Genomic DNA, 27,246 nt, shown 5'->3' on the forward strand with positions numbered 1-27,246 from the left:
CCGTAAGAGCGGTCGTGGCCATTTGTAAATTTTATGGCTCTGGCTTCCGGTCTCATCCATGTCCAGCTATTTTTAGCTGTACATCAACTCGTTTTGCTGCTTGATATTGCAAACTGGTGTCTTACCATATTATTTTAATGTATAATCTTAATTATGAACACACTGGTTTGTAGTGCAAACAGTTTTACTGTTTACTGCACATTGTTATTCTTCTCATTATTTATTAGTGGTTAATGAACTGGAAGTCTCACCGATATGCTTACTTCCGCGTTGAAGAATAAGGTGGATAGTTAAACCATGGTTCTGCTACACTAACCATAGTTTAACCATGGTATTTGTGGTAAAACTGTGGTTATACAAATGATAGTCAAGATGTCAAACCATGGTTACTTTGACTATAGTAAAGCCATGGTTAAAGGGTTAACAGCATGTGTTCCAGGGGTTTGAGTTTTGGCACTGGTGCTACAGGCTCACTGTCACTCCTCAAGCAAGGCTGAGAACTTTCTGGATATGAGGGACAGGGGGAACATGTGACTTGGGACATTTGGGATTTGGGAAATCCACTTAAGCACAGATAACTGGTCAGGGTTAGTTCTCATGTTTTTCATGTCATTAACCTCATCACGTTTTGTCACCTGAAAGGAACTGGTGACATTTTCACAGGCTATTCTCCCTATTAAAAATGGATCAGGAACAAGGTTTAGAAAGGCTTCCCAGCCTGTACCACTTCTAATGGAATTAGTAGATTTCTCACAGGCCTGAAGCAAAAGTGCAGGAAACTACAAGACTACTTAGCAGACGGCGTTGATCCAATTTAAAATGAAGAGGAAGAGGCATATTTCTTTTGCACTTCTACACCAGCATTCAATTACAGGGAGGCTATGATTGTGTGGGATATTCTGAAGAATGCTTTTTATCTTGGGAGATTGAATTTGTTATATTTCTTGTACTTTCAGCAGTAGCAATGATTGCCAACACTGATTGAAATGACAGATAATAAATGTTTACATATATATTTATCAAAAAAAAAAAAAGACTGATTCCTGTGATGAGTCTGATAACAAAGTTGAATATTTCTCTAGCCTTTGCTGTCACTTGCTGAATAAAAGTATTTCTTTCTTTTTTTAATCTGACTTACCCCAAACTTTTCAGTGGTAGTTTATCATGGTTTCCACAAAGACACTGGGTAGCAAAAACTTTTCAACACTGATAATCAGCATCAAATCAGCATATTAGAAATATTTCCGGAAGATAATTAGAGTAATAGCTGCTGAAAATGTAGCATCACAGGAATAAACATTATATTTAAAAATATGTGTATTTAATTTTAATTTCATTAAAAGGTGTTTGTAACCTGTTCGAAAGATCTATGGCACCACATACACTACCAGTCAAAAGTTTTTGAACAGTACGATTTTTTTATATTTTTAAAATCTCTTCTGCTCATCAAGCCTGCATTTATTTGATCCAAAGTACAGCAAAACAGTAAAATGTTGAAATATTATTACAGTTTAAAACTGTTTTCTATTTGAACATATTTTAAAATATAAATGTTTTTTTAGCAGCAAATCAGAATATCTGAATGATTTCTGAAAGATCATGTGACTGAAGTAAAGATGCTAAAAATTCAGCTTTGAAATCACAGGAATAAAGTACATTTTAAAATATATTCAAATAGAAAACAGTTATTTTAAATAGTAAAAATATTTCAAAATTGTACGGTTTTTGCTGTATTTTGATCGAATAAATGCAGGCTTGGTGAGCAGAAGAGACTTCTTTATAAAAAAAAAAAAAAAAAAAAAAAAAAAAAAAAAAAAAAACACATTAAAAATCTTAAGTTGACTAGAAGTTTGTAAGCTTGTGTGGTGTAATAAAGATAAATACAAAATGACAGGCCAAGTCAAATATGGGTTTCCTCCAAATAAATATCCTAAAGTGATATTTTACTTCTGAGCAGAACAATGTTCAGGCAAACTAGTGGGCCACACAGTCAAACGGTGACAGCTTCATCCATCTTATGCACATGTTCCTCATGCAAACAAAGAATAAATAGGTTCATCCATCATCGAAAGCAGCAAAAGTAAACAGAACTGTTCCATAGGCCCATACTTCTGACAGTTTACCTGAATCATCCCTCGAATAAACAAGATAAAAACGATTCTCGTAACATTATATGAAGACTGTCATCTAAGATTTATTACAAAGACAGAGGCGGGTTTTCTTGCTTTATATCGGATAAGATATATTTTAAAACATTGATAATTTCACGCCAACAACAGTGAAATCATGATGGCTATTTACAAAAGATGTAAGCACACAACCGTTTTATAAAAACACAGTCTGACGGGATACAAAAAATGAGGACGTGTGGAAACAAGTCCAATATGTTGATCGAGGAAACTGGATGGCTGGTTTCGGTTGTCCAATTTGACATACAAAGCGAGGGTCAACAGTCAATTATTCATCAATAAATTAAAAAAGGAAACATTCCTCCATTTGGTCACTAAATTGAAAGGCAAGAGAGGGAACACTGATGTCCAAACAAGGCCCTTATCGGGACGCAGGTGGCTGGTTCATCTCAAGAATGTACAGACACAGCCCTTCGGATCTCATCATCAACACACACCGCAGGGAAGACTGTTCCCTGTTAGTTTGTCCAGATGTGATCATACGGTGGGGTTTTTGCCTGAGTGAGGGGTTTGTTGTTGCTGTTGTTGAAGGTAAAGTGGCCGTTTCACTCTGGGTTTTCTGCGCTTGGGCTTGCTTTTGGCCTTGGTCAATTGCACCACAAAGAAGGAGAGAACAACCATGGCACCAAGAAATGCAAACATTGGGATGGTCTGCCCCACCTCTTGATTATAGCGTCCGGGCATTATCCCTGAGGATACAAACACACACATAGATTACTGCAGTGCACTGGCTGAATTCTAAAAAGCACCCAATTTATTATTTTCTGAACACGCAGCAAATGTTTCTTCCTCACCTCCTGGGATGTCCCAGGCTCCACTTTCTCCAGGAGACAGGGGTCGAACCTGTGGCCGATATGGCCTCACATTAGGCAAAACAACCTTGTCCATGTCCACTGACAGTAGCTTCTGGTGCTTCCACAGATTGCTGAGAAGAAATAAGTGTCAACAAACTTTGTCAGATGTCGATATTATAAAAGACAATGCATCTAAATTTAGATTTCTTTCCACTGACGGTGCAGGAGGTGAAAATGGCAGCAGTCTCGGGTGTACTGACCTAGGAGCAGTCTCGTTAAGTGGCTGGGGTTTAGCCCAAGACAGATGAGGACATGCAGGTAGAGGACGAGGCTTAGGGTCGCCCAGATGAGCCTCCAGCACTTTCGAGTAACGGTAGAGGTGATTACCTACAAAAACAATAATAACACTTATTCATCATCATCATCATCAGATTAAGTCAGATTCATAAAAACAAATTCATTCATTAAATAAATTAAAATAATAATAATAATAATAATGATAATATAATAATTATAATAATAATAATAATAATAATAATAATAATAATAATGAACTCTATTGACATTGAATTAAATTAATAATAAATTACTCAAATTAAAAACAAATGACTTAAAATAATGAATTAAAAATAATAATGAATGAAAGATTATTCATTAAAATAAAATGTTGCATTAATAAAAATAATGGATTAAATAAATATCAACAAATTAAAAATAATGAAATAAAATAAAAATTAAAGCATAAAAAATAATAATCAATTAATACCAAACTGAAAGTAAAGCATTAAAAAAGACTTAAAATAAACTGAGTAACTTATTACTCAAATTAAAAACAAATGAATACTGAATTGAATAATAATAATAATAATAATAATAATAAAAAATAGTGAATTAAAGATTATGAATTAAAACAAACAAAAAAAATCTTGAATTAATAAAAATATAATGTATTAAATAAAAATAAACTAATTAAAAATAATGCCAAATAAATAATAAATGTATTAAATAAATACCAATTAATTAAAAATTAAATAAATAAAACAATTAACGAAGTAAAAATAAAAAAATTAAATGAATACCAAAATAATTAGAAAAACATAGAAAAATAATGAATTAATGGTTTGAAAATAATGCATTAAAAAGCAAATAAAATTAATAAATTATTTAAATTAAAAACAAATGACTTAAAATAATGAATTATAATAACAATAATAATAATAATAATAATAATAATAATAATAATAATAATAATAATTAAAAAAAGACAATTCATTAAAATACACAGAAAATAATGCATTAATAAAAAAATGGATTAAATAAAAACAATGAATTAAAAAAATAATGAAAGAAACAAAATTACTTTAATAATGAATTAAATTGAACGGAAATTGAAAAAAATAAATCATGAAATGAAAATAATGCATTAAAAAAAAGATTATTAAAAAAAAAAAAAAAAAAAAACAACAACAACAACAACAACAACAACAATAATATAGTGAATTAAAGACACTGAATTAAAACAAACAAAATATTGCATTAATAAATCAAAATATAATGGATTAAATAAACTAATTAAAAATAATAATAAAACTAATAAAATAAAACAAATTATAATTAATGAATTAAAAAACAAAATAATAATGAATAAGTAACAAACTGACAATAGTGCATTACAAAAAAAAATTATTACACTTAAATTTAAATGAAAAAATTAAAAATGAATTAAAACAAATTAAAATAATGAATTAGTTAAATTAATTAACTAACTAATGAATCTGGAAAAAAAAATGCATTAAAATGAATTAAGAATAAATACAGTATTAAATATTACTAGTAACTATTAAATATTACCCAAAGCCACTAGAAGGCAAGCTTGCAACCATTAGCCGAAAAAGCATAACGGCTAAAGCTAACGCTTCCGGTGTGGCAGTACGTGGGAAAGAAGACCAGAGGCTGTTTTCTTTGAATAGATGTCTTTTTAGAGGAAACGGCTTATCATTTAATGAATCGACAGCCTATCTGCTAATCTTCAACATGTTTTACACTAAACAATACTTTTGGATTGAACTATTTTTAGAGTTTACCACGGAAAAAAAAAGCCATTTTTATAAGAGAAGTCAATGACTTTTTGCGACATGTGGGATTCAGCTTACAGCACTTCTCATTCATTCCCACGGTATCCATAAATGGCGATACCATGTCGCACAACTCTGACTGAAATTCAGTGACGTCAAGTCTGTAATGTAATCAGTTATTAGGGAAAACATGATCCAAGTTAGCGATATGCTTTCTCCAACAGTAAGAAATACAGACCCTCTTATCTCCCTATAGTAAGAAAATCTCTGTATTACCTTCCAATCTCTGTGGTAATGGCCTGTCTGTGCCTGTAGGCGGCACCACTCTATTTTTAGAGTGGGTGAGGCTGGGTGGAGTCATGCTATAGGAAGTGTACTGCAGCAGAGCATCCAGCAGCCAAAAACAGTCTAAACAGAGAAAAGACAACCCAAACACATTGAATTAAAAATTAATATTGAGTGGGGCTCGTCTTTTAGCTCTCTCTCAGACTTGTTTGTGAGCTTATATACACAAATAGCCATTACCTTTTTGTCTATGACTGTCATCAATGCAGTTGGAGTCTCCATAGAGCGCGATGCGGCCTCCCCCCACAGAGGGTGTTTGGTACAGCCCAAGCACAGGCACATTTTCCACCACTGCCGTCTCTTGTTTCAAGACCTCCAGACCTAGAAATTGGAGGGCGCCAGATAACAATAACAAGCGGATTAAGAAAACGAGGCAGCTTGTAGCTGGTCTCCATGGATACAGCAGTGATGTGCAGTGTATGATCACAGCATGTCCTGTGTACCTTGATCCTTTAATGTCTGAGCGATGACAATCCCATCCTCAGGAAAGCGAGCAATGCTGCACCCCGAGGCATAATACACTGAAAGCAAAAAGACATGCTATATTATTGAAATCTACTTCATTTATCTTCATTAAAATATCATGTATTTAACAAGAATTTATAATACAGCTATTAAGTTATAGTCTTACTGTCATGATCTGCCATTGTGAAGTCTCCTTCATACAGACCGTCACTGAAAGCCATACCCCATACTGAGATCAAGTCATTCAATGCTGGCACATTAGCACCCCCTGTGTCCGGCATCCACCATTGCCTGCAAATGTGAAATGCAAGTTTCAAATTTTGCCCTTATTTAATAAACAAAACATGTTTGTCCTAAATTGGACACTTTACTTGGAGCCCCATTTAAACAGGTATTTGTTAGATCCAATAATAGAAGCCACACAATTTCAATCCCCCCAAAATGACATTAGTTTTGAATTAGGGCACTTAAATAGCCTAATGGAAAACACACTTTAAATTAGGACAGAAAAAAAGATGGTAATTGAAAAATTAGACAAACACTTTGCTGAAATAAAAATGTCAGGTAAAATCAGTTAATAGAGTAATTAGCGTGGCTGTCTTGACACAAATTATTGTCTATTGAAACATTACATTCTGTGCAATTTTTTTTTGCCTCATACAGGCCTCTATGAAATAAGTTTGATTTCTTCCCCAAATTGCATTTTTCCATTTTAATTTTTCTGGATTCTGTTTTTTTTTTCCATTTTAATTTTTCTAGATTCTGTTTTAGTGGTAAAATAATAATTTAAAAAAATCCTAATCAAAAAGCATGTCTAATTAATTAAAATCATTAAACATACAACAACAGCAATTTATTAAAAGTTTAACAAAAGTTACATTTAAGGCCTTATGAAACATGTTTTATTTTTTTCTCAAATTCAGTTTTAATGGTCAAAAAAAAAAAAAAAAATACTAATCAAAAAGCAGGTCTAATTAATTGAAATCATTAAACATACACAATAACAGCAATTTACTAAAAGGTTTAACTAAATTAAATTACATATAAATTAAATATAAAACTTATAAAATGTTTCATTTTTTCCCTCAAATTTAGTTTTACTTTTACCAAATTCTGTGTTTTCCATTAATTTTCTTGATTCTGTTTTTAATGGCTTCATTAAATTTTAATAACCAAAACCATGTCTAATTGATAGATATTATACAGAATTAATTTATCATTATTTTATTTAATTTTTCTTTTTTCCAGAAATACCATGTTGTGTATTTACATTTTTCTGGTAAATGTTCCTTTAAAAAAAAAATATATATATTTTTAAATAATTTTATTATTAGTAGTAGTACTATCGTTACATTAATATATTTCTGTCACAGTTTCTTCAAGTTAAACTGAACTTTTATTTTGACGGGTTGCTGTGAAGACCTTTAAATTTCTGTTTGTATATGATGACGACAATAGTTTCTTAAAAGAAACTGCTCATCAAGTGACACTCAGAGTAGTTCTAAAGATTATGTTTATGTATTCAATGCACTCGTATGCGTGTAGTAAAGGAAATCACGTGTTTGCGCCATTCATTCACACAGAGACACGCAGAATATGCAGGATTCATATTTAAATAGTGTTTTGCGGCTTAATATTTACAGACACTAGTCCGTATCACGTTTTGATTTAAGTGTACTGACCTACTTTTGATTTATTAATCTCACAATGGCCAAATTCTGCGTTATACAGTAAATTCCATTTTTGTTACTGAATTCTGTAAATATGTGTGTTTTCTGCATTGCTTATACTGTGGTGTCCAAACATTTTGAGAATAACTGAAATATGAGATTTTTATCTAAACCTAAGCAATCTGCAAAAGGTTTTAGGATTAAAATAAGAAGAATGTAAAAAAAAAAAAAAAAAAAACTAAAGAAACTTTTCCTATGAACTACAAATACATTATCATTAATATAATTGTGATATATAAAAGTGTAATATGTTTGTAATTTTGTAATTTTCGGGTTTGTAATTTTTCTTTAAACATACAAAAGAAAAGCATTTTTACTAGAGGCCTCAGATGACTGGACACCACAGAACATGTACCCAGAGACACGTTCAGTATGGTGGAATGGTAAATCATTCATTAAACAGAGACAGTGACACAAAGATTACAGTGTGCCTTGATGTTCTCAGTACCTTGTGTTCTCATCATAGAACTTGACTTTTCTCATGACTGATGTGTTGTACCAGTCACTGAAGATTATGAGAGACAGGCCGTTATCTATGTCTCTTCTCAACTTGGCGATTTCCTCTGGAAAATACTCTTCCTCACTGTCCACCATCAGCAAGGTCCCTATAAGCACACAGAGAGAGATGACAGTTGACTTCCATCACTGCTTATACCACAAAACCAATTCATCTACAATACAGAATCTTTTATAGCAAAAACACTTCAGTAAATGAACACCTACCATACTGACTAGCATCAAAACATGTGATTGGTGCACCCAAGACCTCAACGAAGTAGCCCATGCTGCGAAGGTGCTGATACATGTCTCTAAAGTTAGTGTGAATATGATCACCATTCCTTCAAAACAAAAGAAAAACATCATCTATACATCATAAGAAACAAACTAGGGAGGGAAATGGTACTACAAACAAGCTATGAAATGCTGCCCTCTACAGCTTCTTTTTCACAGCGCAAGGTTTTTTGTAGATTATTTTTGGTGGTTGAGGCTCACCAGTCAAGTGGATCGTTCTTCATGCGCAGGTTGTCTCGAGGGAAGTAGCCAGGTGGATAGCGTAGGTTGTGGTACTGATCCCACAGAATCCTCTTACTCCGTGGAGGAGTGGGAACAATTTTTACTTTAACTGGTAACTTCACTGTAGAGGTCATCTCGCCACCTATTGCTGACTGGATACAAACACACAAAATAAACAGCACAGCCGGTCATGATCTCAAATTACACTACCGCCAAAATGAAAGCCGTTTAGAAATGTTTTAAGAAGTCTGAAAGCCTTCTAAGAAAATCTTAGAAGTGTAATAAACCAATAAGGACATTGGGAAAATAATCCATGTGACATCAGTTGTTCAACCGTAATTTTATGAAGCTATGAGAATACTATATGTGCACAAAGAAGAGAAAAAAAAAAAAAAAAAAAAAAAAAGACTATTCAACAATTCCTTCTCTTCCAGGACTATTAACAACTTCCTTACTACCTTTCTAGATCCGTCTATGCAGGGTCAGAAAACTCACATATTTCATCAAAAACATCTTAATGTGTGTTCTAAAGACAAACAAAGCTCTTACAGGTTTGGAACGACATGAGGATGAGTAAATAACGACAGATATTTTATTTTTTGGTGAACTATGCCTTTAAGAAGGAGAGCACTTTCAAATACAAATTAAAACAGCAAATTATCACCTTACTGGTGATTTCAGGGACCGTACTGTTACTCACATCATTCTCTGCTGGTGAGGCCACAGTAACCATGACATGACCCTGAGCGATGCCTTCCCACGATGCAGCTTTCTTGGCCACAGATATGGAAACAGCCAGGTATCCGGCCCAGGGCCAAAGCACAGGTGAGTAAGACACCGCCACGTCCACGTAATCTCCATTCTGGGGTAGGTAGGGCTGCCATATGGGCTGAGGATGTAAAACAAATGAGCTTTGTCAAATGGACCATGAATGTTTGAGATTACAATTTAAAGTAGTTCACACCCAGAATGAAATTTTTTTGATAATTTACTTATGTCATCCAAGATGTTCATGTCTTTCTTTCTTCAGGTTGTTGAGGAAAACATTCCAGGATTTTTCTCCATATGATGGACTCAAATGGGAGCCAATAGGTTGAAGGTCCAAATTGCAGTTTTAAAGTAAGTTCAAAAGGCTCTACACAATCCCAGTAAATAAATAAGTGTTATCAGTTATTTTCTTTAAAAATTTAAATTTATATACTTAACCACAAATGCTCATCTTGCACTAGCTCTGCAATGCGCATGCATGTCTTCACACATTACATAATCACGTTGGAAAAGTCACGCAAGCTTAGTTCTGTGTATTTTGGTTCAAAAAGGAACAGTAGAGAGACAAAACTCCATCTCATTTTCTCCACCAGCTTTGAAATCATGCAACATTATTGTTTTACCTTTTTTGTAAAGGGTGTTGGACTTTTTTTTTGCACGTCCACTTCGTAAACACTGGTTTGGTACTTCTGCCTACACTGCGCAATCGTGATTACGTAATGTGTGAAGTCAAGCTAGTGCAAGATGAGCATTTGTGGTTAAAAAGCATATAAAAGTAGTATTTTTCTTGGAAAATGACCAATCATTTTGCTAGATAAGACCAAGCGGCAACCTCCCTCTTGAAGCCAACACGGAAGTGAATAAAACTGCAATTCATCGACTGGCCGCTAGAGACTGGGTGCAAAAGGGAGTCAATCCCATAGACTCCCCATGTTAAAATGCCCAACTTCACAGCAGAAAAAAATATGTTTACAGCCCGGTTCAAAAAGTGGGTTTGGTCTATATTGCTAATTTTGCCCTTCATGTCAACTGTGAGGGGGTGAATTTTTTTATAGCTCATCCGTTTAAATTATATTAAGCCTTAAATTTCTGCATAATTTAGGGCGTGGCCACTTGAGTCACAGGTGGATTGCTGCTGCTGTCACCACCTTCGCGCTAGGTGGGCGTGGTTTCAGCAACCAGTTATCCAGGAGTGACGTGCAGTGACGCGATTCCAAGATGGCAACGACCGACTCCCGCACACTAAGAGCTTCAAAAATGCTCTTCAGAAACCTACGGGTGACGCCACGGACACTACGTCCATATTTTTTTACAGTCTATGGATAAGACCATTATTCTTCGGTTGGGATCGCATAGAGCCCTTTGAAGCTGCATTGAAATTTCAATTTGGACCTTCAACCCATTGGCTCCCTGCAATGTTTTCCTCAAAAACCTTAATGTCCTTTCAACTGAAAAAAAGACATCGGATGTCATGGGGATGAGAAAATTATCAGGAAAGTTTTATTCTGGAAGTGTACCTCTACGTTACAGTCATTGCAGTCTATTTATCATTGCCCACCTTGTCCACAATCCTTCCAGTCACGCCCATACCATTAAGAATGGTCACGTTGACAATCGTCGGCATGCCGCCGTAGTAAATGGGCTGAGAGCAGTAGGGCCACATGTACGGGCACTCAGTCAGATCTATGTAGCTTGGACTCAGGCTAAAGAGTAAAAACACCATTAGAAATTCATTAGAGGATGACGACCTCACTGAGAACCAGTGCAAGATAACGAACCAGGTCAAATCTACTCTATAATCAGGCTGGAAGGTAATTACATCTGAGTGAGCGTGCAATAGAGATGCTGGCTACATTTTAAATGAAGCAATTTAGCATATATGAAAAAGATAGCAAGAACATGCTACGTGAGCAGAATGCTAGTCAAAGAACAGAACACTACATTTGTGTGTATGCAAGAGACATGCCTGGCTTGTGGCTTGTAGCTGTTAAGGATCTGGTAGGCTCTGAGTAAATCGAGTTTGCCATGGCCTTGCTCGAACATGTTGACGCCTGGCAGCCTGCGTGCTGAGGCGATCAGGGCCTGCTTCATGCTGGCTGGGTTCACCAACTCTCTGTTCAAAACAGTGCTGGAAAGACAAAAGACAAATAAACATGATTCAGTTAAATGGATGTGGGTTGATGGGATATCATTTCAGTGCAACCACAGACTTGTGGAAGAAGAAATACTGGCACATGGTGACTCATAGGCCATAAAGCAAGGAGGCAGATGGGGTCAAGTACCTATGAGAGACTAATACAAATAAGAGCAATATATATATAAAAGAGATAGAAAGGAAGGGAACTGAAGAAGTTAAAAATGAAAACTGTATGAAGTGGAAACACAGACGAATTAGTTTAGCCCACTAGTTTAGTACTACATCAAATATATAGCAAAAGCTAAGACGGTGAGAGAAACTATGCCATTCAATTCCCTGTGGAAAATAAGATTGATTCTGTCAATTCATTTGTTTCTTGTTTTTCTTTTCTTGCAGGATAAATTTTCACTTTATTTTTCCCTCATAAGGACAACAGGTATATTGCAATTTGTACAAAGTGCAAAGTACACGTCAGCCCACTATCAATCACTACTGACGCCCTGATAAATAAACAAACACGGACCTAAAGATTAAATCTGAATCCATGATGAAAGAGGATATAAAATGTCTACACCTGACATAATTCATCTGCACTCTCATTTATTAAGTATATAGGTGGTACTCTTGTGAACGAGCACTGAAGACTGGCACAGAGTATAAGAAATTGTCAAATAAAGTCATTATTTTTGTTTTCTTTGTGCACAAAAAGTATTCTTGTAGCTTCATAACATTAAGGTGGAACCACTGATGTCACATAGCCTATTTTACCAATGTACTTACTACCTTTCTTAGCTTTGAACTTGTCAGTTGTGTTGCTGGTTCAGAAAGCTCTTGAAATTCATAAAAAATATCTTAATTTTTGTTCTGAAGATGAACAAAGTTCTTACAGGTTTAGAAACACATAAGGGTGAGTAATTAATGACAGAATATTCATTTTTGGATAAACTATCCCTTTAAGAGTGGAGTAATGGCTACAGAAAATTCAGTTCTATGTTTTTTTTTTTTTAAATGGTCCTACAAAACACAATTGGACACTAGTCTGGAAATAAGTTTGTGAATGTTAATGCAAAGCATTTTGGGAAATCTGTCAGTTTCATACTGCTTTTTGTTTATCTGTCTTACCTGGCCAGTAGTGTGACAGCTCCAGCTACTACAGGTGATGCAACACTGGTGCCAGAAAGAGAACGACAGCCCTCCTTCAATCCTGAGCCACGCACGCCAGAGCCGTATGTCACAATGTCAGGCTTCACCCTGCCATAGCCACCTGGCAGCTCCTGATCAGATAGCACAGAAGGCAAAACAATGATTAAACCGAGCTGACAAGAGAGACTGACAGATATTGTGATGAGTGGGAAAGAGAGCAGCAAGTTGCATTCAATGCCTCAGTGGGGACTGAGTCAAAATTCAGCAGTTCAGCAGAGCGCACTTCTTCGTAATGGCTATTGTTGGTAAGTTCATTCACAACTCATATTCAAATATTTATTTGAATCAAAATTAAGTCCAAAATAAATTAATATATTTAGGTAAATATTATTGCTTTTTTCAATTGTGTATCTAAATAAAAAAAAGGACTAGATATTCATATTTGTGACCTTGAACCACAAAACCAGTCTTAAGTAACACGGGTATATTTGTAGCAATAGCCAAAAACACATTGTATGGGTCAAAATTATCGATTTTTCTTTTATGCCAAAAATCATTAGAATATAAAACAAAGATCAAACCCATACATCAATGGAAAGCTTATTTATTCATGAAATCTCAATTTCAAAAAATTGATCCTTATGACAGCTTTTGTGGTCTAGGGTCACATTTGTGTTAACCTACTGAAAAACAGTATGAAAACATACCTTGATTATATTACCTAGACGTCAATTTAATTTTAATTTTATATTTTATATCATTTTATCATTATATCACTCAGTTCTTTAACTGGGAAATCGGTTTTCAATTTCAATATCTCATATCTCAAGGACATTTAATTTATATTCAACTTTATTATAAATCTACAAAGGTGTAATTCTTTGAACAACTTCAAAGGTGCAATAGAGGGCTTTTACTGAGTCTTTTGAAGTGCATGTACATCTCTTCAATTTATTCTATCCTTCCTAAGGCAGGGGAAGCCAGGAATCTCCAGCTTTGTGCAGCAGGAGGTGTCTGTCTGCCCTTATTAGGTCAGATCAAAATGCACAGACATGTTCTAACTGGCAACTTTAGGGCAGCTGCACAGGAAAAATGCAGTAATGTGATGTCACCAGAAGACAGAACGCACCCATGTTGTCATGCCTCGGGATGAGAACCTGGCAATGTTGTCCTCAAAATCAATCCCTCCAACGCCAATAACATCCATCTGATCTGCTGGATTGTTCAGAGTTCTGAAAGACACAAATTAAAAAGAAAATTAATAAATATGATTACTAGCCAAATCTAGCATAATTTTTCCTTAAACTACTTCACTTACCCATAGAGTGGGCCATCATTGCCAATAGCAGACACCATAATCACCTTGTTAGCTGTGAGCTCCCAAACCTTGTTAAACAGAACAATTGAGTTTTTATTAAAGCACTACATTTCAGAGAGTGTAAACTTTGATGTACAGGCCAAGATACACTGCACCTTTAAAATTAGTTGGCTCTCATAAAAATTGCTTGAGATGTTTCTCATTTGTAGTTTGCTTTGAAAAGCAACTGCTGAATGAATGACTGAACGACTGTTAATTTAAATTTGTCCATACCTTATCAACAAATGGATGGTCCATGAAGTCTGGTCCCCCTATACTGAGATTCAAGACATCTATCTTCTTCAGGATGGCATAGTTAAAGGCATCTAAGAACCAGGAAGTGTAGGACACCTAAGATGAAAAAAAACAAACAACATACAATTGAAGTCAAAAGTTTACATACACCTTGCAGAATCTGCAGTATGTTAATTATTTGATCAAAATAAGAAGGATCATACAAAATGCATGTTTTTTTTAAATTAAGCATTATGTATGTAAACTTTTGACTTTACCTTAACGTGCATGTGAAGATGTGTAAAAATCACCCAGAATAAATGTGTAATAATACACAAAAACTGAAAACAGAGGCCATTTAAAGAACTGGGTGATATTTCTAAAAACAAAGTTTTGAAAAAAAAAAAAAAAAAAAAAAAAAAAAAAAAAAAAAAAAGTCTCTACTGCTCACCAAGGGTGCATTTGTTGGCTCAAAAATACAGTTTAAAAAAAAACAAAAAACAAAAAAAACAACATAACATTGGGGAATACTATTACTATTAGTTTCATTTTAAAAACTTTTAATATTTTAAAATGTGGTTGAAATGTATTCCTGTGGTGACAAACCTGAATTTACAGCAGCCACTAATCTAGTCTTGAAAGGATAGTTTCCCCAAAATATAAAATTCTGTCACATCTATTATTTTCTTCTTCTGCTGAAAGGAAAATGTAATATTCTGAAGAATGCAAGTAACCAAACAGTTCCTGGTCACCACTGACTTCCACAGTATAAACTAAAATACTATGGACATTGATGGAGACCAGAAACTGTTTGGTTAACCACATTCTTCAAAATATTTTCTTTTGCGTTTAGAAGAAAAAAAGAAATTCATACAGGTTTGGAACAACTTGAAGGTAAGCAAATGACAGAATTTTAATTTGTATGAACTGTCCCTTTCTGTAGAAATCAGTCTAATGCGTTAAACTGGTCCTTTAAGAACATTCATTATCAATGTTTAAAACAGCTCCACTGCTTAAAATTTTTGTGGAATCGTGATACATTTTTCAGGATTGTCTGAAATAGAAAAATAGAAAATCCAGAAGAATAGCATTTATTTGAAAGAGAATCATTTTGTAATATTAAAAAAATCTTTACTGTCACTTTTGACCATTTTAATGCATCTTTGCTGAATAAAAGTGTAAGTTCATTTTTGAAAAATGGTTGTATAAGATCATGGGTTTGAGAGTTGTGTGTTACCTGGTTATTAGTAAAAACCCTGAAGATATGAAGCTCAGAATCAGGAGCGAATCCCTGGCACTCCCTCATGCTGGCAATAACTCCAGCAACAAAGGTACCATGACCCAACCCTGAAGAAAGAATGCGAGACAGACAGAGACAAAACAATGATTAACATTTGCAAGCTAAACAATTCATGCAGATTGATTCAGTCAGCTTCACTCAGAGCGCAATAATGACTGATTAAATCTTTAAACTTGTCTCAAGTCTTACCATCATCCAGTGTTTTCTCATTGGTCCAGTTGGTTCTCTCTTTAACATTCTTAAAGTGAGGGTGCTTCTCACTCAGCCCAGTGTCAAATACTGCTACCTTCACCCCAGAGCCTGTACACATACACAAACAGGAATGAAAGCTTCCACGCAAATCTAATCCTCAAAAGGAGTAAAACATTAATCACAACAGCCCATACCAGTGTGTCCCATCTGCCAGAGCACGTCTGCTTGTAGTATCTGGGCGACATGTCTGGGGATGGCCCGAAGGAGACGGCGACTGGAGTGTCTTCCTGTAGCATGCCAGAATCCAGAGCCTAGAGACAGACTGGTTCTCCTGAGCGGCCTTGATGACTGCCACGACTGCCACTTCTGCACCCAGCGTGTGTCATTGCATGGGGACGCCCCATCAGTGCCCGCTGAAAGATAAAAGAAATGAGAAATTATTCACAATTGTATTTCATCCCACTTGATTATTTTATTTGTGCCATGGATATAGTGCATCATAGACGATATAAAAGAACCTCTACTGACTGACACACTTCTGTCATCCCATATAATATGCCTTAAATGTCACTCAGCCCCAAGGAAGAAGATTGTTCACTTCAACTATGTCTTTTGATTCTTCTGAAACCATGTAATTTATTATTCTTTCAGGGCATGTTCCCTATTTAATCTGCATTTATATTCACTTTATAAAGAGCGCACATTTATTTCTCATAACTCAAGAGCACTTATGCCATCTCTATAGACACCATCACCCCAGAATTAAAAAAAAAAAAAAAAAAATACATTATTGTGAATACTTCAAGCCTCAAAATAAACCAGAGCTCAAAAACAAGGATTCAAGTAATTAAACTACGTAAATACCCTGGAAATATAATGTAGCATAACATAATATTGGTTCTATAGTTATAATATCTAATTTAAAAACACCTCTGCCGGAAAAAGATGGTACAGAATAACCTATTCTAACGGTTTTTAAGACTAGCTACATATTTGATTTGATGGGAGGTGCACAACAATATTCTGTTCGTTAACTGAAAACTTGCTAGACTAATCGATTTGTGGGATTAAAGAATCTATATAATTTAGTAAAAACGAAAATCTATTTAAATTGAGAAATCGATATTTTATACCTAGCACAAATAACTTGCCAACATTTTTGAAGAAGTACACTTCCAGAACAACAATTTACAGATAATTTACTCACCCCCTTGTCATCCAAGATGTTCATGTCTTTCTTTCTTTAGTCGTAAAGAAATTGTGTTTGAGGAAAACGTTTCAGGATTTTTCCCCATATAACGGACTGATATGGTGCCCTGAGTTTGAACTTCCAAAATGCAGTTAAAACGATCCCAAATGTGGTTGCAAACTATCTCAGCCAAGGAAGAAGGGTCTTATCTTGCAAAACGATTGGTTATTTTCATAAAAATAATACAATTTATATACTTTTTAATGTCAAATGCTCATCTTGTCTTACTCTCCCTGAACGCTGTGTATTCTGGCTCATGACAGTTAGGGTATGTCGAAAAACTCTGATCGTATTTTCTCCCTCAACTTCAAAATCATCCTATATCACTGTTTTACCTTTTTTGTTAAGGGTGTTTGATCTTCTTTGCATGTTCACTTTGCATAGACTGTGTCGGCACTTCTGCAGTGATGTAGGATGATTTTGAAATGATTTTTGAAGTTGAGAGAGAAAATACGATTGGAGTTTTTCAATATACCCTAACTGTCTTGAGTCAGAATACACAGTTCAGGGAGAGTAAGACAAGACTAGCATTTGAAATTAAAACGTATATAAATTGTATTATTTTTATGAAAATAACCAATCGTTTCGCTAGATAAGACCCTTCTTCCTCGGCTGGGATCTGAAACTGCACTGGGATCTTTTGGAGTCTCATTTAAACTGCATTTTGGAAGTTTAAACTCGGGGCACCATATCAGTCCATTATATGGAGAAAAATCCTGAAATGTTTTCCCTCAACAATCTGTACGACTGAAGAAAGAAAGACATGAACATCTTGGATGACAAGAGGGTGAGTACATTATGTATAAATTGTTGTTCTGGAAGTGGACTTCCTTAATGAACTGAATTCAACAACATGGCTCAAACATGACTGCACTGTAAACCCAGTAAAAAGAAAATAAAATTAAAACAAATTGGCGGTAAATATTGACAAAACTTGCACAGTATCAGATTCTGTCCATGTCTAACACCAACCTAACCATACAGTATCAACATCTACACCCTCATTAGCATTTTTATTGGCTCTTTGAATAACGTCGGGCAAGTCCAGAGATGGGTAGCCTGTGCTTTCAGGAATATTTACACGCTTTTTCAAACAGAGCAGACCGATAATAACAGTGATCAAACCTTTATGAGGACACTTTTACACCGAAAGAGTTGAGGTGAAGAGTAAAAAACCTCTTGTGAAGTGCGAGTGCAGCACTTAGAAGGAATCGTAGGCGTTTAAGCACGGCTGAGTTGCAGAACTAACCACTTCGACCAGCTCTTGCATGTCAGTCTTCCTCTCTGTCTGATTACTGCTCATTAATTCCCCTAAAGCTATACAGACGAGACTAGTTCATATACTATAATTATTTCACATTTCAATCCCCCACTTGTGCTTTTGTAGAGCTGACCCTGACATCATTTAAATGATAATTACTTGCATATATGCTCTCAAACTGTGACCAGGGGTTATTCTTAGAGGCACTTTGGTTTCAGTAATAAGAACAAAAATACATCATTAGCTGCTATTAGTTGGGTCTCTTTCTCTAAGCTGCGCTATGTATAGAGTGCGGTTGAAGAGTGAGATAGGCTACCGAGTGGGTGCAGACTGGTGAAGCCAGACTGATAAGCAGCTCCTTGAGGATCATTCCAGAGCGGTGCGGTCTCAAAAATATATTTTAGCTACACTGTGAGAATGTGAATTGCAAGTGATGAGAGAGAAAAGCAGAGCACCACAAAATAATGAATCAGAAACTACTCAATGACCAAACCCAGTGATGTCCAGTTAAAGAATTGACTTACTCAAGAGATATGGCTCTTTTAAAGAACCAAAAGGAAAACCAAAGCGTACTGATCACAAGATTAATTGACTTTCTGATGGAAAAGCTAAATTTAAAGGAGCCATTATTCCAGTCTTCAGTGTCAAATGATCTTTCAAAAATCATTCTAATAGGCTGATTTGGTGCTCAAGAAAACATTTACTATTCAACGTTTTTTTTTTTTTTTTTTTTTTTTTTGCAATTTAACACATTTTCAGGATTCTATGATGAACAAAGTTAAAAAGAAGAAGTCTTAATGGTCACTTGTATGGAAGCCAGTGAATGAATATCCGAGAATATCTCAGAACTGCCTGACGTAAACTTGCAATTGTGAGAAAAAGTCACAGATGCAATTAAAAACTTGCAATTTTGACTTCATTTCTTGCAATTCTGAGTTTGAATCTTGTATTTCCAACAATTCTGAGTTTATATCTCTCAATTCTGACTTTATTCCTCGCAATCCTGACTTTTTTCTCAGAATTGTGAGATAAACTTGCAACTGCAAGTAATAAAGTCCAATTTTGAGGGGGAAAAATTGTTAATTTTTAAGAATTGGGAGTTTATATCTCGCAATTTTATTTCTCAGAATTGCAAGTTTACATATTGGAATTCTGACTTCATAACTTTGCAATCGCAAGTCTGTACCACGCAATTCTGAGAAAAAAAAAGAATTGCAAAATGTAAACTCAAGTGAGATTTCTGAGATAAAAGGTCAAACTTATGTTTTTTTATTTTTTGTTCAGTGGCGGAAACGGGCTTCCATACACTTGTGATAAGATTTAGAATTAAAAAAAAAAAGCTTTTGAATGGCAGTTTACACTACAAAATAAATAGTTGGGAAAAAAATGTCTCAATGTTTTTTTGTGTTGATCCCACAAAATCTTGCAGTAAACATCAGATGTATTACACAACAGCCACGTAGCTTGTTTAGGCTGCTGGTAAAGGAAGATGTGAATAGAGAGGAAGTCATTCTGTTATTATACAGAAGCGGTGCTGGTAAACACTAATCACTCTCCCAGAGTCTCAACACTGAGGGCAGATTTGCATGTAGGTGCAATGTCTTTTTTATTTTAGTAGTGGGGACCTTAGTGTGTGAATACAGAACATTCTTTCACCTCAAACACTTCTGAAAGCCATTTCCTTCACCCCACGCAGTAAATAAACACTTCCTATTTGGTTCACCCCCTGCTGATGACTTTCCTCCCTGCAGTTACCCCAAAGAGAGCTGGTGAGGAACAAATTGCATGTAACTTGTGTGACCTGTGCACAGCACTGCAGGGTTCAATTTTGATTTATATATATAGTGCTAAGAATACTGTTTTAGTACATTACAGTCCAGAATGATTAGAGTATTACGTTCATGATCTCAATGTCAATGTTATAAGAGTAAAGTAATACTTACAGTCAGTCAGTTTGAGGCTGCGGAGGACCATACGCTGGGGCGTCACTCGTTTGATGTAGGGGTGGTCCTGCAGGGTGAGCAGGCTGTTGCGGGCATCCTGCCGGATCTCAACCACCTCAAAGTCACTGGGGTAATCGCTGGCAGGATTGTCCCGCCGTACGATGCGCCAGTTCACCGCATCCACATCTCGCAGGGCGCTGCTGATGAAATCACTGCGTGCTTTGGCTGTGAAGTATCCATTAAACGCAACAATGTACTCTAGAAAAAACAAAAAGAGTGAACAGAAGATATTGCAACATCTCACAGGACAACTGCATTTATATTTACTGAGGAATGCAACTTCAGCAAGCTTTCACATTCACCTGGGCATTTAGCCCAAATAGAGACAGAATGAGATGTCAAGGCATCATTCAAATGGATTCAATCTTGCATCAACAACCACAATAGAGCGTTTAACAGAATTAACGCCTGCTGAGTGAAACTTTAGGACAGGGTGGGTATAGAGAAACACCCATAGCCTTCCTTTGCTCAACAAACCTGAACAGAGACACTATCAGAATGCCTTGAAATATGGCCGTCCTCCAGAGTGCTTGACGCAACTTATAACAAAGCCAACAGTACACGGGGGAATGCAATGCAATGCAATTCTGACTACATTAAAAGATCAATGGCTGTGAGGACAGCAGAAAAAAACTGAAAGAATGCAAATAATAAAAAACAATTAAAAGGACAGCTCACCCAAAATAGAACAATTTTTACCCTATTATTTACTAACTCTCAAGCCATCCTAAGTGTATATGACTTTCTTCTCTCAGACAAATACAAAGTTATATTAAAAATGCCCTGGCTCTTTTAAGCTTTATAATGGCAATGAATGGGGTTTAAAAATTTGATGCCAAAAAAGGTGCATCCCTCCATCATAAAAAGTGCTCTCCATGGCTCCAGGGGGTTAATGAAGTCATTTTTTGTTTATTAATATAACTTCGCTTGTATTCGTCTGAGAAAAAAAAAAAAAAAAAAAGAAAAAAAGTTTCATACACCTACACTACTAGTCAAAAGTTTTTAATGTTTTATAAGGAAGTTTCTACTGCTTACCATGCCTGCATTTATTTGATCCAAAGTACAGCAAAAACAATACAATTCTGAAATATTTTTACGATTTAAAATAACTGTTTTCTATTTGAATATATTTTAAAATATAATTTATTGCTGTGATTTCAAAGCTGAATTTTTAGCATAATTACTCCAGTCACATGATTCTTCAGAAATCATTCTAATATTCCGATTTGCTGCTCAAAAACATTATTATTATAATTATTATTGTTGTTGTTGTTGAAAACAGCCAAGTAGAATTTTTTCAGGCTGCTTTGATGAATAGAAATCTTTCGTAACATTTTGAATGATTTTATCATCACTTTTGATCAATTTAAAGCATCCTAGCTAAATAAAAGTATTAGTTTTTATAATTTCTTTCCCCCCCAAAAAATAATAATAAAATGTAAAAAAATTAGTGACTCCAAGTTTTTGAATGGTATAGTGTATAATGTTACAAAAGCTTTTATTTCAGATAAATGCTGATCTTTTGATCTTTCTATTCATCAGACAAAAAAAAAAAAAAAAAAGTACTCAACCGTTTTAAATATTAAAAATAAATAACAATAAAAATGTTTCTTGAACAGTAAATCTGCATATTAGAATGATTCTGAAGGATCATGTGACACTGAAGACTGGAGTAATGATGGTGAAAATTTAGCTTTGATCACAGGAATAAATTACATATTAAAATCGAAAGCAGTTATTTTAAATAGTACAAATACTTCAATATTACTGCTTTTGCTGTATTTTGGATCAAATAAATGCAGGCTTGGTGAGCAGAAGAGAATTCTTCAAAAAAAAAAAAAAAAACCACACAACAACATTACAAATCATACTGTTCACAAATATTTGACTGTGTATGATGGCTCTTCATTTTTAACTCAACTATCCCTTTAAATTCAACATGAAAATCTATTTCCAACTGATCTATTTTCTAAAATGCATGTGAATAACTGATCCATGCACATTTTTTTTTTTTTTTTTAAATAACCGCATTTCTTAATCTAAATGTCATATCAAAAACACTTCCTACATCTACTGTTGTTGACATTTAAAGCTGCATGTCCAATCTTTTAAGCATATTTATATGGATAGAAGCTAATTCAAGTAGGCAGATGTCAACACGAATGGGACGCATTCAATCATCCTCAAACCATGAACAAAACTCTGCAAGGCAAGAAAATACAACCCAGACTCAACCCAACTGAACTAGTCTGTAATTTGTGCAGTACATTTACAGCTATAGAGAGCATAAATCTACCAAAAAAAAAAAAAATTATGATGAACCATTTAATGCACAACATAAAATTTCCTGAAGGAAAACCAGAATAAGCATCAAAGCAAATGCAGTAATATTAGCAGACAATGTGCTTTGTTCAAAACTGAATTTACATGAAACTTAAAGCTGAACAATTAAAACCGGAACTATTGCCACATAAAATCTCCTTGCCAATCCCACAATTCATAGCTTGGGGTGAGGGAAGTGGAAATGAATTAAACATTAGAAGATGACACAAAGGCCACATTCATAGAGCAGCAAACAGGCCACTATAAATAACGTGTTACGTTCTGGTCTTGTATACCCACATCCACACCACACCCAAACTAGCCAAATGTGCGCCCTGAGAAAACAACGCTGGACTCAGATTAAGTCTTAGGAATGCATTGCCAACAGTCTGGGCCAGCCACCAGCAAACACGCACAAACACAGAGCAGAGGGCACAATCCAGCCAATGAATGGACAGAGAGCTGCAGCACAGAGGAGTACATTACACCAGCACTGTTTGACCTGAAGCGCTCACGTTTTGTCCTGCCCTGAATTACAACGGGAAGGGCAACAGCTGCTCTAAATCCTCAATAAACTCCATAAATGGATTGATAGCCGATTTTCAGTGCAATAAAATGTTATTATCAACAGTAAAAAGTAAATTACAGCACTAAATGACATACTAAAACACAGTGTCTGAACATGTTGCAGTCAACGAGGAATTGGCTAACTGGCTAACTACAAGCCAAATGAATCCTACGCTTGTGACAACATTTGTTAACTTCAAACAATGATGTTACTTACCATGCTTGACCACTTTGGTAGAAAAGTCCAGTTTCAACGTAAGCTGTGAGCAGTTTGGGCTCAAGAGTGCATCAGTATTCAGAGGAGAAGGAAAGGGTGTTGAGAACGGTCCACTGTCTTCCTCTGTGCCCACCACAGGTAATCGACCCCCTAAAAAGGCCACAAGCAAGCACAGCCGTACAATCATGGTCCCTGCAGTCTGTTTCTGGTCATTGCCCATTTAAAGATACGTGTCCTCAAAGGTAACAAGCGTGAATGTGTATTTGCTGTTTTGAAATAGTCTAAGTCCAGAATGCAGAGAAGCCTGAATAACACATGGCTTGAGTTTTCATTTCTTTCGGCGTTTTCTCTCCATTGTGTGTTTGTGGTCCAGTGGAGGTGATCAGTGTGACAGCTTAAGAAGGAGGAGGAGGAGGAAGGCCATCTTCACAAAAAGAGTAAAACAGTCTACAGTAGATCAGGAGGGGTGTTCATCTGGTGATGGGCTTCCTCACAATGAGTTTTTATGCTCTCTGCAAACAGAGAAGAGACAACACAATAGTATTGTTTAGGTAGTTGCTGGAAAAACAGTCAAATGATACTTTTACTCAGCGAGGATGTATTAAATTAATCAAAAGTAACAGTAAAGACATTTATCTTGTTTTTTAAACTTTCTACTTAAATGAACGCATTACAGTTTCGCAAAAATATGAAGCAGAACAAATGTTTTTAACATCGATAAGAAGAAATGAGCAACCGATTCACATATTAGAATGATTTTTGAAGGATCACTGAAGACTGGAGTAATGATGCTTTTTTGAAAAACATTACAGAAACTAATACTTTAACTTATCAGGGATACTTTAAATTAATCAAAATGATGAAAGACATTTAGAAGGTTACAAAAGATTTATATTTCAGATAAATGCTGTTCTTAACTTTCTACTCATCTGAAAAAAAAAAAAAAAAAAAAAAATCTACTCAGCTGTTTTCAACATAATAAATTTATTTTGAGCAGCAAATCTGAATATTAGAATGATTTCTGAAGGATCATGTGACTGGAGACTGGAATAATAATGCTAGAAATTCAGCTTTAAAAATAACAGGAATAAATTTCATTTTAAAATATATTCAAATAGAAAACAGTTATTTTAAATGGTAAAATATTTCAAAATGTTAATGTTTTTGCTGTACTTTGGATCCAATGAATGCAGGCTTGATGAAAAAAAACAAAAAAACATTACAAATCTTACTGTTCAAAAACGTTTGCCTGGTAGTGTATATTCAAACAGAAAACAGTTCTTTTAAATTGTAATAATATTTTACAATATTACTTTTACTGCATGGTCAATCAAATAAATGCAACATTGGTGAGCATAAATGACTTTATGAAACATTAAAAAAACCTTACCAACCTCAAACTTTTAAACAATGTGTAAACACACAAAAGAACAGGACCATTTCTTTTAAAATCAAGTGGGCTTGATTTGAAGAATTCTTAAACTATGTTGGAAAACATGATCTTCAGGTTTTACCCAAACGCGCATGGAGTTCACGCAGGTTAAGCGCTGCCGTCATTAAAGACAACTAGAATGATGCTTATAACCCACCACAAAATGTTAGCCTCATAATAACGAAAAAGACATTTTCTTGAAAAAAAGGTCCCCCACCCAGAGGCACACATCCAGAAGTTTAATTTCCCACTAACTTCAGGCTGTAAACGCCTGTCCCGCAAGAGGTGGGCTTAACCCAGATGGGCTGAGCTGTTATGTAGAGTAAGACCTAAGCTCTCAATATGCACACCATATGGTTCTATACTACAAACCAGACCATCCTTGCTAGTCACAGACACACACAGAATGGGTGCAAGGCAGTAAAATGAATGTAAAGTCTAACCTACTGACTTGTGTCAACATGACCAAAAAAATAAAATAAAATGGAAATCACGATAATCCTTTCTTCCCTACTTCGATGTATATCTGAATGAAATGGCTTCATGAACAATAAAAATAAAAATGTAGGGCAAGACTTTATTTTGTCTATTTCTTCTATCTGATGAAAGAGTGCAAGAGTTCTCCAGCCATCATGTTCATCTGTTTTATTTTTGATCTTAAACTCCAAGACAATTTATGCTTCTGAGAATCTCAGAAATGTGAAAACGGTTCATACGTAAGAAAAAACTGGTTGCTACATCCATTTCATCGCAAGTGGCCAGGTGGTCAGTGCAAAAAAAAGAGGATGTGAATGTGATCTTCACAAAATCAATGTTTACTTTGATTCTGTTTGTAGAGAAACATAGTCTAGGATGTTAGTTTAACAAGCTAAAGTAATAATTCACCCAAAAACAAATCTTGCCATCATTTACTTACCTTGTTTGACCTATTTTTCTTCTTTGGTTTTAGGCAGAATTAAGCGGTTATTCTGTCTAACATGTCCTTTTGGTGAATTTGGGTGAATAATCACTTAAAAAAAAAATCTAAAGCAAGCCAAAGTACTTGAATTCATGTTTTTTTTTTTTTTTCTTCAATTGAGCAAAAGGACAGTAACCACTTATTCCAGACAGTGGGCTAATTATTTTCAGCAATGATAGTAGAAAAAAAGGCCTGCAAAAGTCATTGTTTAAAAAAAAAAAAACAGAAACATTATCATAACTAAATAGTAGCTAAAGTGATAATATTCTTCTGATAATGTTCTTTTATACAAAAAAATAAATAAATAAAAAAAATCAGCATTTGGAACAAAGCCTTTACATCGACACTGACAAAATTGTGAATTGGATGCAATGCTTAAGTTGCAAGTAAAGAATGAGTTAATATTTAGAGTGTTTTGGTGCGGTACATAACGCTTTGTCCGCTGAACAGATCTAAAATGCTTTGATGTCTTACTTTTAACAAAACACTGCACACAAGCTAATGACAATAACACTAGCAGTCTTGCTAGCTAAACCTTTAACCAAACAATCCATTTACGCTGCGCAAAGCAGTTTACCTGACTAACACGTTATTTACAGTCCCCTCGTGTTAAAAAAGCTTCAACGTTAATGTTTTTGTCGTTAAAACTGACAAACATGTGGTCTCGCTAACGTTACCTTCCTGCTATAAGCTAACATCTAGCTAAGCAAAGCATGAGGATAAGAGTTCCCACACATAACCAACAACCACATATTATACTTACAGTCTGCGGAATGTACAACAACGGAGCAGGAAATTATTAACTCCCGGAAAATATCGTCTGCAATGTTTTGCAACTTGGGTTTAACACACATTAGAAGTATATACAAGCTAATGGCGTAAGCTTTAAGACTGTAACGTGAGAAACTGATATTAAACACAACAACCAGTAGCCAATTATCAAGCGCTGCGTCACGTCTGGACTTGGGAGGGATACGCGTTCAGCCAATAGGAAACGTTTATACCTTTACGCTTCCACGTGATTGGTTATTGAGATATCTATAATAATGTGCTTTAGAAGAAAGCATGTTAAAGGTGTACGCAGTGATTTCCCCTCACTGAGGAAGTTTTATAGTGAAATTGAATAATAAAATAGAGTTGAATAGCAAAATATCACTAAAATCATATACGTTAGCGTGAGGTAAAGAATCCAGTCATAGCCCATTTGATGAAAAAAGCAAAAAACATCACAAATTTGTGATAATAATGGGAATTGTACTGGATTTAATGGAAACTGTAGTGGTGCCTGTTGGTCTCTACTGGTAATTGGTCGCCTTCTTTTGGTGGCTTGTTAAAACCACTAAATCCTAATGAAATATGTCCCAAAACACAATAAAGCTTATGGTTTGTAATGTTTGTAATTGTATTTGTAGAAACCATTAGAATTTCTGTGATGCTTTCTATTGTTTTTTGTTTAGCAGGGCCAATAGGTAGCCTAATAAAAACTGAATTGAG

General features: G+C 35.0%; 1 protein-coding gene across 1 annotated transcript; it reads right to left on the reverse strand.

Moving 5' to 3' along the window:
- Positions 1–2,164: 2,164 nt before the first annotated feature.
- On the reverse strand, positions 2,165–26,688 carry mbtps1 (membrane-bound transcription factor peptidase, site 1). The gene is made up of 23 exons (XM_051135323.1): positions 26,516–26,688; positions 23,363–23,874; positions 20,197–20,454; positions 15,938–16,156; positions 15,741–15,851; positions 15,489–15,598; positions 14,252–14,368; positions 13,979–14,046; positions 13,790–13,892; positions 12,640–12,791; positions 11,347–11,508; positions 10,939–11,083; positions 9,313–9,501; positions 8,592–8,764; positions 8,322–8,437; positions 8,047–8,203; positions 6,035–6,159; positions 5,847–5,924; positions 5,584–5,724; positions 5,335–5,466; positions 3,244–3,370; positions 2,984–3,114; positions 2,165–2,878 (listed from the first exon to the last, which is right to left on the reverse strand). Exons 2-23 carry the CDS (start codon positions 23,580–23,582, stop codon positions 2,667–2,669), a joined length of 3,246 nt encoding a protein of 1,081 aa, XP_050991280.1. The 5' UTR covers positions 23,583–23,874; positions 26,516–26,688; the 3' UTR covers positions 2,165–2,666.
- Positions 26,689–27,246: the final 558 nt, after the last annotated feature.

The sequence above is a fragment of the Labeo rohita genome, chromosome 18 (assembly GCF_022985175.1).
Source record: "Labeo rohita strain BAU-BD-2019 chromosome 18, IGBB_LRoh.1.0, whole genome shotgun sequence".
Taxonomy (NCBI): domain Eukaryota; kingdom Metazoa; phylum Chordata; class Actinopteri; order Cypriniformes; family Cyprinidae; genus Labeo; species Labeo rohita.